This window comes from Notolabrus celidotus, chromosome 13 (genome assembly GCF_009762535.1).
Source record: "Notolabrus celidotus isolate fNotCel1 chromosome 13, fNotCel1.pri, whole genome shotgun sequence".
NCBI classification, from domain to species: Eukaryota; Metazoa; Chordata; class Actinopteri; order Labriformes; family Labridae; genus Notolabrus; species Notolabrus celidotus.
Genome location: NC_048284.1, coordinates 12,484,095 through 12,503,966, shown reverse-complemented (window position 1 = coordinate 12,503,966; position 19,872 = coordinate 12,484,095). Strand labels below are relative to the sequence as shown.

General features: G+C 40.2%; 1 protein-coding gene across 2 annotated transcripts in view; it reads right to left on the bottom strand.

The window, feature by feature from the left end:
• The window catches only part of utrn (utrophin), a 281,528-nt gene that overhangs the window by 238,985 nt on the left and 22,671 nt on the right, over positions 1-19,872 (bottom strand). For both annotated transcript variants that reach the window (XM_034699118.1, XM_034699119.1), the window contains exons 3-5: positions 6,207-6,268; positions 4,714-4,806; positions 1,865-1,942 (exon numbers count right to left, since the gene is read on the bottom strand). In XM_034699118.1, coding sequence (XP_034555009.1) covers positions 1,865-1,942; positions 4,714-4,806; positions 6,207-6,268 — 233 coding nt within the window. The remainder of the gene's footprint in view (positions 1-1,864; positions 1,943-4,713; positions 4,807-6,206; positions 6,269-19,872) is intronic.

Sequence of the window (19,872 nt, the reverse complement as noted above, 5' to 3'; positions counted from 1 at the left end):
ATAAATATTTTGGAGAGGATCAAGCCACAGAGTGGAACATGATGTCAAGTGTCTGGTTCAGCTCAAAAATGACCTCACTGCCGACTGCAGATCTGACCTCTGATCCGTCTTTAGTCCCAATTAGTTCCATCCTGCAACATCATCTTCTGTCTCCCCCTCTTGCTTTCAATGCCTCAGTCTCTTAGACACAGAAGCTCAAATATGCGGTCCTGCAGAGTATTTCTGGAAAGCCTACTTCCTGTGCTTTTTCCCAGTCCCCATACCAAAACTTAATCCAGAAATCATGTGTCACTTAATGTCCCCACAACGATTGGAAAACTAGAAAGGATGTGTCAATAAAAGCGTTCATATTGAAATAATAATAATGTTGTACATAGTTAGGTTTGGTACCAGCAATTGATGCCTATGAAATACGATTAGTGGGGAAGGGACTTCATTTGAAAATGTTATTTTATTTATACACTTTAGAGGTGAGAAATTTCAGGGTTTAAAAAAAAATTGTATTTTACTCATTTTCTTATTACTTGTGATTTATGAATCTGATGGCAGCTGATTTGCACCTGGATGTTGTTAATTTAATTTAATTCTTTTTTTTTTTTTTTTTTTTCTTTTTTTTGGATATTATTAACTTTCTTAATATTATTTATGTATGTATTTTTATTTTTGTATGTATTTATTTAACATTATTTTGTTTATTTATTTGTATTTAATTAAATTTTTTAATTTATTTATGTTTCATTTTTTAATTTTTGGGATATTATTAGCATTCTTAATATCATTTATGTATGTATTTTTATTTATTTATTTATTTAATATTATTTTATTGATTTATTAGTATAATCATTTTTATTATTTTCACTATTATTACTACCACTCCACTTGCTTATCTGTTTCACCAGATTCTGATGATGTATAATTGTCAAAACAAGCACAAAGAAAATGTTTGTAATTGCTCTATGGTTGCTAATAAAATAGAAACTATTTTAAAAAAAAGAAAAAGAAAAAAAAAGAAAGGGAAGCCATAGAGTGTGTCAGTTGAAGTCCCTACATTGACACAAAAACCAGAAAGAATGTGTCAATAAAAGCCATAACATTACTGGGAAAGCCAGAGATGGTGAGTCAGATGAAGTCTCCACATTGGCAAGACCAGAAAGTGTGTGTGTGTGATAGACCTTACAATTATAGGAAAACAGAGAAAGTGTGTGTCAGTAAAAAGTTCACATAGATGATTCGTCATCCACATTGAAACCCAAAACATAAATTGCGTTTTGTATGTAAACATTAGAAGTGATAAATTGCTCAGTGATGTGACCTTGTCTGCTCTCATGATACAGCTCAGTCAACTTTTTCCATGACATCAAAGTCAAGCACGTTGCATTGATATGAAATGTGTATGTGGTTGCTATACTTTAATTAGGAACATCAAGTATTTTTTGATGTCTGTTTTCACAAACTTCTAAAGCCTGATTTCACATGACTTTAAAACCTCTGTGGGAAATGTGTCCCTTGCTGCCAGCTGACAGTCTGTGTCTGTGAGAGTTGCATGCAAACTTCCCAAAAAGCATGTCTCTCTTATCATCACTCCACACGGAGGTCAAGGCTTTAAAACTAATGCCACCTCGACTGGGAGTACACTTTTCTCTTGTAGTGTCAGAGAGTTGAAAATAGATCGTGGTTATGCAACATATGAGATTTTTAGTTCAACAAAACCATCAGCAACTCATTTTACTGTTCATGATGGTTCCCTATTTCTGGCTATGCTTTGCTGAGTTCCTAAAGTAACTCTCACACAGATTTGCTTAAACAAAACATCCACCAAACATCAGCTGATGTGACAACAGCATTGAAAACGGCAGGTACTCACATTATTTTGATGCAGAACTTGAAGCACTTTGTTGACATTGTTGAGAGCGTGAACTCTAGTGGAGCCTCTTTCTTTGGTCTGAGGAAGAGGAAACAAACATAAATCAGTGACGGCAGATTCACTAGCCAATCAGAAGGTTGCAAGGTACTTCATAAAATCATCATGCAGGGGGGCATACTTCCATTGTTTTTGGGAATACAGATTAATCTCCAGATTCTGGTTGTGTATTTCCAAGGTAATTAGTGGGATATTTAGAATAAAAGTTGAAAAAGACCCGGGTGTTTTTCTCCTGGGCCTTCCCTCCAAGGAACTACACCTCCCTGCATTACACTTCAAACTTCTTGAGAAGCTCCTTTTAATTGCTCGAAAATGCATCCTGCACGATTGGATTAAAGACTCTCCGCCAAGTGTTACCCTCTGGTACAGGGAGATTTTTAACACCCTCCCGCATGAAAGACTACATGCTGTCATAAAAGGAAACAAAGAGCAGTTTTTAAAGGTTTGGTCACCATTCATAGACTAACTGCCTTTAGACCTAAAAAAAACTACTTCTGAGGGGAGGGGACTTTTCTGAGTGGAAGACCCCTCTTACAACCCCAATAGACTGTATAAATAATGGACGTAGTATCCGTGACGTCACCCATCTGTTCCTGAGCGCTGTTTTGAAGCCATATTGGAAATGCGGAACTCAACCAGGCACAGTGTGACGTAAAGAGGCGGCGTTTGAGCCTCCAAGCCATGTCCTTATTTGGGCAAAAACTCTTAATATTAATATCTTCTGAACCGCTGCGTTAGAAAAAAATCCCCCCTCCTGTACAGTGTGTGCCGATAGAGAAATGAGCTACGTAGAGCCAAGCTGTTTTTTGAACGAGGCTGTAAACATGTTTATTAATGTTGCAAAGATCGTCTTTATTGAATTGGTGTCCATGTGGTCTCCGGTGTTTCTGCAGCCAGCCTCAAGCGGATTCTCAATGAATTGCAGTTTATAACACTTCCAGATGGGCTTCATAGTTTGAGACCGGAGGTTGCCACTTGTTACAACCCCAATAGTGGGACACAACGTGACATGGCTTCTGATGGCTGGCTACCCTAAACTCACTTATGGACTGGAACATTTTTTTATATTATCTGTGAAAATATCTGTTTAATGTCTATTTAGATTCAATTCCATGTTTGTTTTCTTTTTTTTCTTTTTTTTTTTTTTCCATTTGCTTATTTATTTTAACATTTTATTTTCATTTACGTATTAACTTTATTTAATTTATGTTAGTATTGTCATTGTAATTGTTATTTCTATTATGTTATGAAGTCAATTTTCTATGTTTGTGTTGGATGTACTGTATAGCGGTTTTGAGTGGGGGGTATTGTGCACAGTTTTGTGTATTGTAATTTTCTTTGTTTAAATTCAATAAAAAGCTGTTAGGGCACAGATTTGGCCTAATGCTTAAGTTGCGTGCCCATGTAGTGGGTGCCCCGGGTTTGAATCTAGCCTGTGGCCTCCTTCCCACATGTCATTCCCCCACTCTCTCCCAGTTTCCTACACTATGCACTGTCCTCTCCTCTTTAAAATAAAGGTGTAAAAGCCCAAAAATATAACTTTCATTTTTTTTTTTTTAAATAAATAAACAAACTAAAAAGTTGTTAAAAAAAAAAAAAATCATCATCATGTAATAGCTCCATGACTAAGAGAAAACATTGAGCTTGTCAAACTGCTAAAGTCGGGAGTGAAACGTTTAATGTGAAGCATTGCTGCACGGGAAGCAACACCGTCACTCAGCACAGTGTTTCCCTCCATGCATTCAGCACAGCCATTAGCCTATCAGCACAGTCCACGGGCCAACTTATGGAAAGAATGGCAGCATGAGGAGCTGCCAACTGCAAATCCCTCTTAAGTCTTCACATACCTCAGCCACTCATTAGCACCCAATTATAGAATTATACTGGTATCAGGGAGAGGGAGAGAAGGAGAGAGGGAGCATGTGTGTGCATGCATGTATGGCACTGAGACACTTGGCACTTAGTAGGGCTGCAGGTGCTGGAAAGTAGATACAGTGCTTGAGGGTGACAGCAAGGTGAGACTGATAATAAAAAGGCATGTACAAAATAAAAGCGTGTGTGTTTAGTAAGTAAGGAGACAAATCAAACAAGTCTTTGACAGAAAAAAATCATAATTCCTGCTCATCAGTCAGATTCTTTTGACTATTTTAGCATTTTTCTCTATCTTTTAACAGCGTTTGTTGGGATTTTGTGCAGAAAAATATCAAATTAAGTGCTTAATCTGCTGTTAGTGCAGATTTTTCAGGGAGGCGAAACTGAAATGTCAACATGCATGAAAAAAAAACAACAGAAAATTGGCAACAGCTCAGTTGACAAATGTGAGATATTCTGTGTCTGAAACATCTGTTCTTCATTGGGCTGTTTCTATTATAGGATCCAAAGTACATCTCCTGAGACCCCTTGTGTTGCTTCTAGTGTTTACATTTGGTTTAAAGTTAGAGTTCACACAAGGCAACGCATGTGCTTGTGCTAGCTTGAATGACGGCAGAAGTCACGTTTCAGCTACAAAAACACTCCTCTAACGTAACGGCATGCCTTTCCAATGAAAAGGGAAAAACATGTCAGTGCTGTCCCCACCCTCGCTGGAAATCTGTGTTCTCCAGCTCAATAAAAGTGCTGTTACAGAAAGTTTGTTTTACACAGTATGATCCTGCAGTTTGCTCTCCAAGTGAGGTCAAACTTTGGCAGGCATGTAGTGACAGAGATTATGTAGGGATAAGAAGAAAAATGGTAGTGAATTCTGACTGACAGAAAAGATGAGAAAACTGAAACACACACACACACAAACTCACCAGAACAGAGCCGGTGAGACCCTCCAGCAGCTCCAGCAGCTTCTTCCCGTCCTTCAGGTCGGAGAACATGTCTTTGATGGGCGTCTTCCCCGTCTGATGAGAGAAGAGAAACACAGTGAGTAGATTTTGTCAACAATTTGTAGAACACAGCTAAGTTTTGAGCTGCAGAGTTGCTTCAGCTCAGAAACATTAATCTAGATGTTGTTGTAGCAACAAATGAAGAAACAAGGCAGTTATTTGATACATTCATATTTGGAATGCTGGCATGTGCACAGAAAATATTCATGTGACAGTGGAAATCAGAAATCATCCTATTTAAATGCTGATTTAAAAAAAGGACTGGGTGAAACCCAATATGAATCATACTGCAGCTACAGACGAGTTTGGTGGAATACATTAACAATAGCTCAAAATTTAAAAAGGGGAAATAGACAAAAAGGTTCTAAAATAGCCACTGAAATCTAAACAAAATATTAAGACATGATAAATGGTGGAGAATTCGTAGAGCATTAAAGAGAGATTATTTAAGATTAGGTTTAGAACTGAATGGGGAAAGACTGCTTTTGGTATTATGTGGAATAACTTTCAAATGACATCTAAACTACCTTCTCTGATATCTTATAATAATAATAATAATAATAATAATAATAAACTTTATTTATATGGCACTAAAAAACACAAAAAAAGCAAAAGAGGACATCTGAATGCAGAGCAATATTCACGATTTTGGGGTGGAGAAATGCCTTCTTATATAAAAAGGTTTTTAGTGAAGATTGAAAGCAGTTAAGACTCTGGACTGTCTAATCCAGGGGTTCCCAAAGTGTGGCACCCCCTGGGGGTCGAGATGCTGGTGGCAATTTATCTCCATCTGATGTATTCTACTTTCCTGTAAGCCAGAGGTTCCCAAACTTTTCAGCCCTCGACCCCCAAAATATACGTGCCAAAGACTTGCGACCCCCACTGTCCCTCAAAGTGATCCAATGTGGCTTCATTTAGCTGGTCTGCAGAAAATTAGCCTACCTATATGAGCATGTGGCTGTGTTTCCTGTGCCGTAATGAACGAGCCTACTGCTACTGATGCTTTTGGTAATTAACTGTTCACTGACACTAACCCTAAACTTAGGAGTCATCTGGCAAAAAGAAAGGCAGAAAACTCATTACATTTTCTATTTTCAAGGTTTAATTTCAAGTTTAGCTTCAATTTTTGTTGATATTTTTTACTATAATGGGTAAAATGTACTATTTTTAGATAACTTTTAAAAAAAACATTCAGGGGGTCTCGACCCACACTTTAGGAACCCCTGCTGTGAGCACCAAAGCTAGTCTGCTGCAGGTCTCAGAACATTCAGTGAAACATGAACTGAAATAACCTTAACATACCACTTAAGACTATCTTTGAAGAAAATCAATAACTCCAATTCATGTCCTTTCTGAAAACATCTGTGTGTTCTGCTGTTTTTTAACCAGCACAGTTAAAGTTTTATTCAGGTTACCTTGGAGAACTGTGCATTTATCCATTTGGTGAATGTTTTCTGCTGTACTGCGTCATGCTCATCTGTGGAAGAGAAATGAAGAGTTATTAGAGAGGTGAACAGGTGTATGAAAAATTGGACATGAGCTGTAGATATGGTTGTCAGCCATATCTACAGCCAATTTGTTAGCACTTAAAATCCCACTTCCACAGGTTCATGTCCACAAACTGACCAAATTCACTCTGGCACTGACAAGTTGGGAGGCAGTAATTAGACCTGGAGGCATTAAAGTTTTAAAGCATCAACATGACTGAAGTGCTGGACAGAACTAAATGTCCACAGGTCTGTCGTCTCAAAAGTATCTGTAACACTCTGCTTACTGAGAAAAACACACGTTGGCGTGTATAAAACGTTCCCTGGTCTCTGAACACAATTATACAAATATTTCACATTCTCTTCCCCCTTCACTCCCTCCCTACTCCTTCTTTCTTCCCTCCATCCTGGCTCCATAAAAAGGCCTCATTGTGTGTCAGGCAGAGGGTCTGCTGCTTTGAAGTGCCTGGACGATGGCTGACTCTTGTAATGAATCAGAGTAGCTCTTCCAAAGTCTTAGACCTGACTTAGAAAATGAGCTTTTAAACTTGATCTCACAAGGAGGAAAACAATCCACATCTGTGATCATGACTATTTTGATTATTTCTATGCATAATTCTGCTTATCAGAGAAGCTGATCAAAAATACACCAGAAGTTGAAGACCACTGACAGGTGAGGTAAAGGTCACTGATCACCTCTTTAGAGCGCCACCAGCCAGAGGGCGGGATATGCTCGGCAGTAAGTGAACATTTTTTCTCAAACTTGATTTGTTGGAAGCAGGAAAAATGGGCAAGTGTGAGGATGTTATTGACTTTGACAAGAAACTGCGACCCTGATGCAGGGTGTTCATGGTCTGCAGTGGTCAGTAGTCCCAATCAAAAGGGATCCAAGGAAGGAAAACTGGTGCACCAGTGACAGGGTCATGGGAGGCCAAAGCTCATTGGTGTGTGTATGGGGAGTGAAAGCTGGCCAATGTGGGCCAATCCAACAGAAGAGTTACTGGAGCTCAAACTGCTGAAAAAGTACTGGTTCTGATACGAAGGTGTCAGATCACACAATACATCACTGGGTAGGGTGTCTATGCTGACCCCTTTCCACCCATGAAAGCCCCAACAATGGTTACGTGAGCATCAGAACTAGACCATCAAGCAATGGAAGAAGTTGACTTGTAAGAACATGGCTCAGGATTCCTCAGATCTCAATCCGAACAAGTGTCTATGGGCTGTGCTGGACAACCATTTCCAATCCATGGAGGCCCCACCTCACAACTTCCAGGACTAAAGGTGGATTTCGACCAAGAGTTCCGGGGTCTTTTAGCCCCCAGAACTACTTTCCCCGGGCCTAAAAGGTTCCTGTGCCCCCATTGTTGTCTGCGTTTCGACCACGAACTGAAGTCTCGGGTAGATTGTGCAAATCAGGCCAGTGCCGTATGGAGGAAAAAAAATATATTAAATAATATTTTTAAATCTTAATAAATAACTAAACAGTATGCATTCCCAGGAACTCCCTCTGTGTTTCAACAACTGTGTTAACTCCACAAACACCATTACGTTCAGCCGAAAGTCCCAGGACCTTTGAAAAGTACTACCCCCCAAGCAGGGGCTTTTCAGGGGCGAGATTATCTACCCCTGAACTAAATTTAGACCCTGGTTCCTCCGGTCGAAACACACATAGTTCAGGGGTAAAGTCCCTAGTTCCGAGGTAAAGATCCTGCGGTCGAAAAACGCCTTAAAAGAATCTGCTGATAACATCTTGGTGCCAGATACCACAGCACACCTTCAGAGGTCTAGCGGAGTCCAGGTCAAAGCTGTTTTAGCCCTGACCTGAAGAGAGGGGAGGGCAACATTATATCAGGGAGGTAGTCATAATGTATGGCTGATCGGTGTACATCAGAACAAATATTTAACGAATTAATCATTACGAAAATGTGGTATTCTGACACATATCATGTTTGTAAAACTTTCATAAAAGACAGCCTCTACAGAAGATCAGACTCATGTATGTCAGTCCAAGTCCTTGCATGATTTTGTGCACCCCATCCCCCTTTTTTTCCCCCCCAAGTTTCATGGTAGAAGCCCCAAGAGTATAATCTAAATGATATCAAACATAAGCACATAAAACATGACAAAACTTAACTTAGTCCCTGGATGAAATAAGGAACAGCTGAGGTCTCTTTTTCATAATCAATGCGTTTATTTAGTTGTCAGTAGGTCTGAGAATTATGGACCTAACGCATCAAAAAGCAATGTCAGCCTGAGCCCAACCGCTGAGGTCTCAGACCACAGCGGACCACCTCTCCACCTCAGGGCGGAGAGGTGGTCAAAGTGTTTGTGTGTGTGAGCCTTAAACTGCCACTGTCATTCAACCAGCCGCTGTGTAAAGCACCATGAACTGAACAAAAGGTCAAAGGTTATGATCACCAGCCCCAACACAAGTCGGACCCTTTGTTTTTCGGTGTGTACGTTGTGTGAGAGAGTGTGTGTGTGTGTGTGTGTGTGTGTGTGTGTGTGTGTGTGTGTGTGTGTGTGTGTGTGTGTGTGTGTGTGTGTGTGTGTGTGTGTGTGTAGCCGCTGGCAGGGTGAGAGGGGCATAAAAACAGGAATGTACTGCAATGGGAGGCCAGAGGTGGGGGTGAGAGGTGAAGAGGTGAGAGGAGAAGAAAAATGATGGTGAAGGAGAGTGTTTTTGGGAGGGGTGTTTTATAATGAAGGGTCTGAGTAGAGATGGGGACAGGGGCGTGTACAGAAGTACAGTGCCTTGAAGTATATGTACATGCAGACCGAAAATCATTATGTACTCTTTCTGTCCCCACTAATCACAGCCACTCTATATCCAAATAGTAAATGTAACTGCCATCTCTGATAGGGCAAATAGCAAATCATAGTTTAGGATTTTAGGGTGGTACCTGGGGTGGCCAATTAGATACTACTTACTTATACTAATCATATACTAATCATATTATATTTTGAGATTTTGATATTTCTCTTTCATCTTCATTTCAAGTATTTGATTCCTGTTAAAAACGTAACTGTAGAGCCTTTTGAGAGTTGTACGATTAAAGAAATGGAAGACACAGAAAGCAGAAGACGTTTGACGTGTCCTCTATGTATTCTTATTTTCAAGTACCGTAATATACAATAATGTGTCTAAATGTGTGCCAATGTGTGAAAGGACTATCTTGTTTTTCTAGTTTCTGTCCCATTCACTGCAGGGAACAGGCAAACATAAATTCCTTGCTATCTTAATGTGCCAGAAATGTCATGAAGAAGACCGGAGCAGTCAACAATTATGGAGAGATATTTTATGGAGGAAAAAAACAACAACTGGAAGGTTGAGATTTTGAGGTTAGGACAAAAGCAGAAGAGGTTACTTTCCTAGACTGGTTTACACTTGCACTGCATCCTCCTCTCTGTGCCATTGTCTTTGAAGCGCCATGAACCATAACACCGTAAAATGCCCTCCTGAGAGTATGTTGACCCGTTTTTCCTCATAAATCTGAAGTAGGCAACAAAAGCACCTGAAGGATTCTTTCTGAGGAGGTGAAGAAGACAAAGAGGAGATGGCTGGAGGTGGTGATGAATGAAGAGGAAAGAAGATAGAGGAGAAAAAGAAAGGGTTTGGTTGAAAAATAGGATGACAGCATGATTGACAGAGGGTAGGTACTGAAGCTGAGGGGCGATTAATTGACAGCGATCCATCAAAGTGAATAACATACAGGAGAATGACAAGAGAAGAAGGGGAGAAAACTCTGAAGGGAAACAACTCAAGAGGAAGACAGGTAGGCATGCTTTCAACACAATATCAATTTCCTTTTATAAAAAATTCCTGCGTGGAGGCCTCCTGTTCTTACAGCCCTATCGGCACCCTGCAGAGGGCCCCCGGAGGAGAGGGTCTCAGTGGTCTCAGGTCTCCTGAGACGTCCACCTTGCAGCTTTTACAGGACAATACACTCAATTCATACACACTGCTCCCCCTCAATACGTCCACTGCTTCTACTCACCACAGCACAGGAATGTCTTACTGCTGCAGGGATCAAAGCTGCGGTACGAGTGTGTGTGATCAAAACTATGTGTGTGAGCAAGGAGGAAAGTACCCTCACAGCAAGAGATAGAGTGTTTATATACAACATAAACACACCATTACACATGACCACCTCTGTTGTTTTCTTATGTTTACACCTCCCGCCCACTTAAGCACTTCACTCACTTCACTCATGCAAGTAATAGAAAGCTCTTACATGCTGACATTTTTATGAAAAATGATACACATAAGTTTACAGCTAGATGTAAACATAATGTCAAAACAGCTCTGTTCTTAAATTTATGGTTGTGTTATTGGGCAAATGTGTGTTGGAGTCGTCCAAAGAGAGCTGACCTGGCATTGTCTAAATATTGATGGGGCTTGAGGCTAAGGAGTTTAGAGGCTACAGGTAGGCTGACTAGTTAGCTGAAGAAAGAGGAATGCACAAACTCAATCACTTAACACATTTTCTTTAGTCTTTGCTGTACTGAGTATTTTGCTGTTTTCAGTTTATGGATTTTATGATTTAATGTGTCATGGACTGCATTGTATTATTCAATATGACATCATATACTGTGTTAACCTATTGTATCTTTTTTTTTTCTTAAAGGTGACATCATGCAAAATCGACTTTTTAATGGTTCTCTACCTGAAATATGTGTCCCTGGCATGTCTACAGACCCCTCGAGAATGAAAAAAATCCATTCTGCCCCTGTTCTGATTTCTCCACCTTTCTGTAAATGTGTGTGAAACGAGCCGTTTCAGACTTCCGTGTTTTTGTTACGTCACAACAATATCCGGTCTGTCACGGAGGTCAGAGCTCAGAGCTTGTTCAGTTCATAGACTGTATAAAATACAACTCAACTCTTCCTCCGTTTTTCATTACCTGCACAAATGTGTGGTAACAAGGAGCTTAGGAGGGAGGCATACTAGTTGTAGGCTGTCTTAATAAACACAAAGGTCGGTTTTACTCCCCACGTCTGCAGATTTGAAGATCTAGTGGATGATTTTTATTTTCCATGGAAAAGTGCTAGCGCTAGTTAGCATAGCTACACAGCTACATGTCGTAGCCGTAGCTGTAGCTGTAGCTGTAGATGTAGCTGTGAACCAAGACCACACGTCTACATACTAACAAATAAAACATCAAGAAACACCGAATCTGTGACCAATCATTCAGAAAGGTCCTGCTGCCTTTCTGGCAGAGGTCGGTTTTACTCCCCACGTCTGCAGATTTGAAGATCTAGTGGATGATTTTTACTTATCATGGATAAGTGCTAGCGCTAGTTAGCATAGCCACATAGCTCTAGTTAGCATAGCTACATGTTGGTAGCTGTGTACCAAGACACACGTCTACATACTGATAAATAAAACAAGAAACACTAAATCTGTGACCAATCGTTCAGAAAGGTCCTGCTGCAGGCGCCTCTCCGTCAGGATCAGATTCTGGATCAGATTCAGAGGGTTGAAGTAAAGCGATCTGTGAGCAGCCGTGTATATTCAGCCAACATGTGAACATTAGATCAGCGTGCTGGAGAGCCGAGGGCACATCCACTTCCTGAGGGGGCGTGGTCAGAGAGAAAACAGACCGTTCTGGGGAGGGCTGAAGAAGAGGGCTTTTCAGGCATGCCAAAATCTGATTTCAAAGTGTTTTTTTGAGCATAAACTTTAAAGACATGTTTTGGGGACCTCTTAGACCAATATATATTGATGAAAAAAGCGTGATATGTCACCTTTAAAGTTATATTTTGGTTTTTTTTTCACCTTTATTGTACAGGACAGCTGAAGAGAGACAGGAAATGTGGGGAGTAGAGAGTGGGGGAAGATATGCAGTAAATGATCGACCAGTCGGGAGTCGAACCAGCGACATATCCGAAGAGGACTATAGCCTCCATACATGGGACACTTAGACCGCTAGGCCACCAGGGCTACAACCTATTGTATCTTATCGTATTTTCTCGAATTGTAACAGATAGAATAGTGTAATACCAAATCGTATCATATCATACTACCATCCAATCACATGGTATCATATCGAATCAAATCACCTTGGCTCGCCCCACCTCGCATATCGAATCGTATCGCATTATATCATATCATATCATATATTCAATATTTTCGTATAGCATCGTATCTTATTGTATGTTAGCGCATCTGCATCGTTTCCTGTTTTATCTTATTGTATCGTATTGCATTGTATCATAGTATGTTATCATATCATATTGTGTTATATTGTATTGTATTATATAGAATCCTTACCATCTCTGTAATCCATTGAGAGTAACAATTTGAGTATGTCAGTAAGAAAAACAAGCAATTTTAGTGGATGTAATTTAATCAGGTGCAGCTGCCTTAAAGTATGTATTAGGACATGAGAAATCTGAAAGGTTTTCTATACTTAATAAGTCATTTAGAGCCTTAAATACAACAATAATATGGCCCAGGTTAGTTAACACCCAAATTAAGCTTTATGCCTGGTCCTGTTAAGCAAGTCTCTTAATTCATGAATATACAACCCAACTTAACTCATCTTTCATACATTCAAGCATGCAAGCCAAAGTGCTTCACAAAAGACCAGAGAGACAGAAAATAGCAGCAATAGGTCAAATGATACAAGGGTAAAAGAGGATATAGGAAAGTAATATGGGGGCACTGGTGGCCTAGCGGTCTAAGCGCTCCGGCCGGTCGACCATCTCCTGCATGTCTTCCCCCGCTCTCTACTCCCCAAATGTCCTGTCTCTCTTCAGCTGTCCCATCAAATAAAGGCAAAAAGCCCCAAAATATAACTTAAAAAAATAATAATAATAATAATAATAATAATTAAAACATTACAATAAAAATTAAATAAAATAAGATCAGATAAATACAAGAAAAGTAAAATAAAATAAAATAACATAGAATTAATTAAAATAAAAATGATGCTAAAAAAAATGCAATAACGATAATAATGGTAATAATGCATTAATATTGAAATAATAATTACAAAGGTAAGTCTTTAGTTTCATTTTATAAACACCCTGAGACCATGCAGTTTTAAAGTCCAAATGCAAGACGACCAGCAACAGTCAAAAAAGCTTTCACTTTCAAATATAGGTCATATAGGTCATGTGATTAAAGATATCTTATCAGCTAAGAAATGAATGAACTGCATGAGCACAGTGAAGCAACAGAACAGAGTCACAGACACATGTGTGTTTGCAGAACAAATTGTCACATCCCTGACAAATAATCAGTCATCATGTCACAAAAACTGAGGCGCACACACTCCGACAGATCAGAGTGCTCAGAGGTTTGTCACAGATACAGAGTGCAGAGACAGTGCCGCCGCGTCATGTACAGTAAATCTGTTGAGAAATACATGTTTCCCTTCCTCAGCAGCCAAACAGGAAGTAGTGATTACATCAGGAAGTGTGGTCCCAAGGCGGTCTTCTCGTGGCTCGCTGAGCACACACACAGAGGCACGCGTGTAATGTATCGTTAATTTGTTGTACACGCTCTCTCACCAGAGTATTAACTACATTGGGTTTGACTTCTTAACAAAAGGATGAAGCTCTGAGCCCGATTTCTTTTTCAATTAGTCAAAATGACTTCATGTAAAATCAGCCGAGACAATAAATTCAGAGGAATACAGCTAAATAAAATAAAATAAATAAATGGGAAGGGGATACATTATTTTTCTAAAACGTGGTGGTGATTTTTTAGAGCGCCTGGCTGCTTAAGTCCCCTGACCCAGTGTTGACCAACATTACATAAGCAGGCTCGCCTGCATGGACAAGAAACATGAACTGAAAATAAACCTCAAAAATATGATGTAAGCGAGCGAAAGAGGGAAAAAAAAAAATCACTGAAACACACATGTTCCTCCAAGAAGCCAGCTGGGAACACAGAGCCGACACGTAAAATATACAGCCCCAGTTTGTTGGTACAACCCCCCCTCCCTCCTTCCCTCTCACAGGTGGAGAGAGCCTGTGACCACACAGCGGGGCGAGGGGGGAGAGAAACGGTGGGAGGCACTGAGGTGAAAATCAAACAACCCATCAGGGTTTCCACGGCAGCATCACACAGTAAACATGCAAGCCCGGAGCTTAGACAAATAGAGATATTTACAAAGTTTCGCCGCACCGGTGAGCACCAATTACCCTCCTGCCAAGTTTGCTAAATCTTGGGTCGAGCTTTAAAAATGAACTGAGGGAATCAGAGTGAGCAATCAATCCGTTCCAGCCTCAGATGAAGTAACTGGGATTGGCAGGCTACCAGCCTGGACATGTGTTTGAAAGCTGGGGCTGCTTTTAATTATTATTTTCATGATTAATGAGACAATACTTCAGTCCTCAAGTGTCAAAACAATGAAGGACATGCTTGTTTCTCAGCTTTAATAGAACTCTCAAGCAGAGGATCATATAAAAGTTTCCCAGGGTGAACTTCACCTTCATGGCAGTATTTAACAGGGCTGAGATGTGGGCTGTCTTGTCTCTTAGCACAGCACAACAAACAGACAACTGGAGGATAATGATACTTACAAAGGACACACAGAAACAAACAGTACAACGACAAGCAAGCTGTTTGGTGTTTAAGACAATCATCACTTCACATCACTCCTCTCCTAAAAGACGGCATACACAGAAGACTCAACACTTTGTGCCATTTGATTGTATTTTGCCTCCAAAGGTAAGGAGGAATGCACAGAATGCCTTTAATTTCCCCCTTGCATTCCTCCCTCCTCCCTGCACTGGTCACTTGTCGAAGCTTGCCCCAGCCGGCGCAGCCTTGTTGACACTCTTCCCTCGGCGAGTTGTGGGAATTTGTAATGAAAACACTTGGAACGTCCAGAAAGATTAACCCATATCCCCACTTAGCAGCGTGAAAAACACCTCTGGGGTGCGCGTAGGTGCATGCATCGGTGCAATTAGGGGTGAACAGGAATGGTGAGGCGAGTGAAAGGAGAGGGGTGGCGGGTGCTGGAATTTGGTGAATTCAGAGCAGGCTGATGAACTGTGAGCAATGAGCCGAGCGAGGGATACAACATGCAAACGGTACGTCTGTGCAGCAGAATGCCAAATGAGGAGGGTGAATTACGACTAGTTGATGGAATAATCACAATGTACAAAAAAAGGAGGATCTATAAAAGTTGTTTGTATCAGAAAATAATCAAAGTCACGTTATGAACAAACTTTATCCAAGATCTTAGAGGAAAAAAGTGTAGGAAATTACGTCCAACAAGCCAACATGGAGGAGATTGAGTTAATAGGGTAGGGTACAACACAACGCGGTCGGTTACGATACATTACGTTATGTGAAGATACGATACGTTAGATTACGTTAGGTTATGTTAGGTTATGTTATGTGACGATACGTTATGTGATGATACGATATGTGATGATACGATATGTGACGATACGTTACGTTCCGTTATGTGATTATACGTTATGTGACGATACGTTATGTGACGATACGTTATGTGACGATACGTTATGTGACGATACGTTATGTGACGATACGTTATGTGACGATACGTTACGTTATGTGATTATACGTTATGTGATTATACGTTATGTGATTATACGTTATGTGACGATACGTTACGTTATGTGATTATACGTTATGTGATTATACGTTATCTGATTATACGTTATGTGACGATACGTTATGTGACGATACGTTATGTGACGATACGTTATGTGACGATACGTTATGTGACGATACGTTATGTGACGATACGTTATGTGATGTGATTATACGTTATGTGACGATACGTTACATTGTGATTATACGTTATGTGACGATACGTTATGTTACAATACGTTATGTGACGATACGTTATGTGACGATACGTTATGTGACGATACGTTATGTGACGATACGATACGTTATGTGATTAGACGTTATGTGACGATACGTTACGTTACGTTATGTGATTATATGATACAAGACAAGATGGTACATTATGGCACGATAACTAACGAAGCGAATAATATGATATGATAATGATACGATACCATACAAGGCACTACTACACCAAAACATACGGTACACTACAAGATAATACAGTCTGGTGTTCAAAAAGAAAAACCACGTTTGTCCACGGTAAAAAAAAAAAAGGTGGACCATTTAACGCCCTATCTGTATATTATGCCGATTTTCACACACAGGAGCCACCAGTACGAATGCAAACAAATTAACATTCAACTTTAGTCTTTGCTTAATGAAAACGATCCCATTCAGTCACAAAAAAGACACAATATGTCGTATTTATATCCTTTGAAGTCGCATCCCTCTTTCTCGGTTGCAGCTGACAATGCCGAGTTTCTCCGTGTCCTTCAGATAGGATTCAACACGGTTCGATTTAATATTATACCGTCCCATATGAGACACTTTAAAAGATAAGAAAAATCAACACTGTTTGGTACAAAACAATAAGATATGATTCAATATGAGATGATAAGAGATGGTACAATACAACACAATACGATAGGAATGGACACGACATGACACGACACGAAACGACATGAAACATACAAAACAAAACAAAACAATACAATACAATACTATGCTCTCAATTGTCTCCAATGGAAGCTATGTCTAGGACTTGAAAGTGAACCAAACAGCAGAAAAAAGTGCAAAGAAGAGTAAACTTGAAAAGGGATCTTCTTGAAAAACTACACCTGTCCTACTAACAAGCCCCCTACTCCATCCAGCATATTCAAAATATGCATACGCCTCGACCAGACCATAAAGCAGCATTTAATAACCTCACCTAACTTTAACACATGTGGCACACCTACCTACCTATCTACATCCAGCTAAGTCATGTGTCACACACCTGTCAAAAGTTCCTACCTCTGAGTTTGAGTCCATGCTCTGCCATCGTTTGTAATAAACTGACACAATCCTGATCCGGAGAAGTAGCAAAGGCAAAAAAAAAAAAGTAGGAAGAGATAGTCCGAGAGTATCAGCTGCACGAGACAGAGTTTGACATTCCTGCCTTCCTCTTTCTTCTCCTTTCTCTTCTGTCGCTCCTTGACCAGCAAGGGAGGAACAGATCAGAAGAATGCTGCAGCAAAGAGAGCCGGAGAGAGAGACGGAGGGAGGGAAAGAGGGACGCTGTCAATGAAAGGGAAACAGATTGGCGGCAGAGCAGAACAGGACAGGGCAAGCCGAGGGTGGGGAGTCAGAATGCATCGCGGGATAGGGGGTGAACGCAGATAAACACAGAAGAAACACTGTTGGGCACCATCACTGCGTGCAGCAGGGCTACTGAATGCATGTGCTGTGACAAGATGGGGCAAAAAGAGACAAAGAATGGCATATCGGGCAGAGATCAGGGCACAAATACAGACACAACAGAGGAGACGTGGTGGAGCAGAGGCTGGAACTTTCTGATCTGCGTTTGCTGGAAATCTTAACATCTCAAAGTTTGGTTCACAACACACACCAACCATCACCGGTTCAACTTCTACATTTAAATAAAGTTTCACTTCAAGCAGACCTCTAAACAATGTACGAAACCGGGGAGTTAGAGAGCTGCAGTGATTCAACAAGCTGACAAAGCAAGAGAGATCAGCTCAACAATGCGGAAAGATTCTCTATGCTTTCCAAGAAGTCCTGTCAAGTGTGTGTAGCCCGAGGAACAATCAAGTGGTATAGAAAAAAACAAGGATCCAGGATACACAGACCAGGATAGGAAGTAGTTTGCACATTTTATGAGCACAAACTCAACAAACACAGGCCTATAAACAAGAGTCTTAAAGGACTCAATAAATCCCTTTATGTACATTACAAACTTGTAGTAGTGTAACGATTCGTAAACATAATCAACAGAAATGGATGACAAAATTAGTCGATGATGAATTTAAAACTTGTTGGTGAAGTCATTGCACATGTTTTAATGCTGTGCAGGGACATGGGATTATTTTTACTAGAGTTGAATTGCTGAGGAGTGGGACATCTTGCATTCTTACTATCTCTGCATTCAGTGTAGCACATGTGCAAACCAGGAAACAAGAGGGTAAACAAAACACAGCAGCATTTCTAGCAACGACCGATGCAATAATGTCGAGCCGTAACATTTGTGAAGTCCAGAGCGTTCGCCTCATTTGAGGAGAAGGCACAGTGACATTCAACTTAACGGACAAAGTTAAAGCCACACTATGTGAGTTTTACATTTTCAATCCCTCGCCTAAACCTTATATAACACTTTGTCTATTGGGTGTATAAATATATATAGATGGAAACGACGACGATCCTATTTGTTTACCATCCTGGCACACTACCTTTATTCACAATGGCATTACCAAGTTTTGAATTTTCTTTTACAAAATATGTATTTCTCTCACCACTATTATCACCTCGTTTTATAAGAACGTTTAGACAAATGTCTTATACCTGTTTTATGTACCTCTTTACTTTCTGAAAAAATGCTTTGTTACTTTGACTAGCTGCAAAACATGTTTCAAATTGTACTGAATAAAGACTTAAATTAAAAAAAGAATTAAAAAAAACAAAAACTTCATCTTTTCTCTCGCTTTCTTACTCCTCTTCTACCACATGAACAGGGAGCAAACTTTTACCAAGCTACATATCAAAATTGTGTAACATGATTTAAGAGTTGAGTAATGTCAAAATAAAAAGGTGATCGCGGAATAAGAAGTATGAAGTTATTTTGCATTCCAATATCTGATTAGTCAAATAATTGTTTCGATAGTCTGTGAATTATCGAGCATCAAAACAGTCGTTAGTTGCAGGCTTAGTATTGTGATATGTATCTTGACCATAGACTGTATAAATAATAGATGAGTATCCGTGACCTCACCCATCTTTTCCTGAAGCCCTGATTTGAAGCCAATCGTCGGCAGGTGCCATATTGGAAATGCTGAACTCAACCTAACTGCTGTCAAGCTAGTGTGAGGTAAAGGGGCGGGCTTTGAGCCTCCTAGCCAACAGCTACAGTGTTCCCACCTGTCAATCAAGTCAGCTGTGTCTCTTATAATGGAGAACTCGGAATCTCAATATCTTTGAAATTGCCGCCTTATGAAAAAATTCAACCTCAGTACAATGTGTGACGATTGAGATATGAGCTATCCAGACTACACTAGTCTTTTGAACCAGGCTGTAAACATGTTTATTTCTGCTGTAAAGATCGGCTTTTTTGAATTGGTGTGTATGAAGATTCCGGTACTTCCGGAGCCAGCCTCAAGCGGACACTTCAGCATTGGCTTCAATTAACGTGGTCGAAGGTTGCTGCTTGATCATCACACATATATATCGCCAGATTCTTGCCGAACAGCGCTTGGTGTGAGACAGAGAGACTAAAAATGCAACTAATTACAACATACACTATATGGACGAAATCTTTGGATGCCTGAATATTACACCAACAGGGGCTGTAATGACATTGTATTCAAATACTTGAATATGGAGTTGGTCCCTTTTGCAGCTATAACAGCTTCCCCTCTTCTTGGAAGGCTTTCCACAGATGTTGGACTATTTCTGTTTCCTATTCATTCAGTAGAGCGTTTCTGAGGTCAGGCACTGATGTTGGACGACAAGGCCTGGCTTGCAATATCCGTTCCGGTTCAT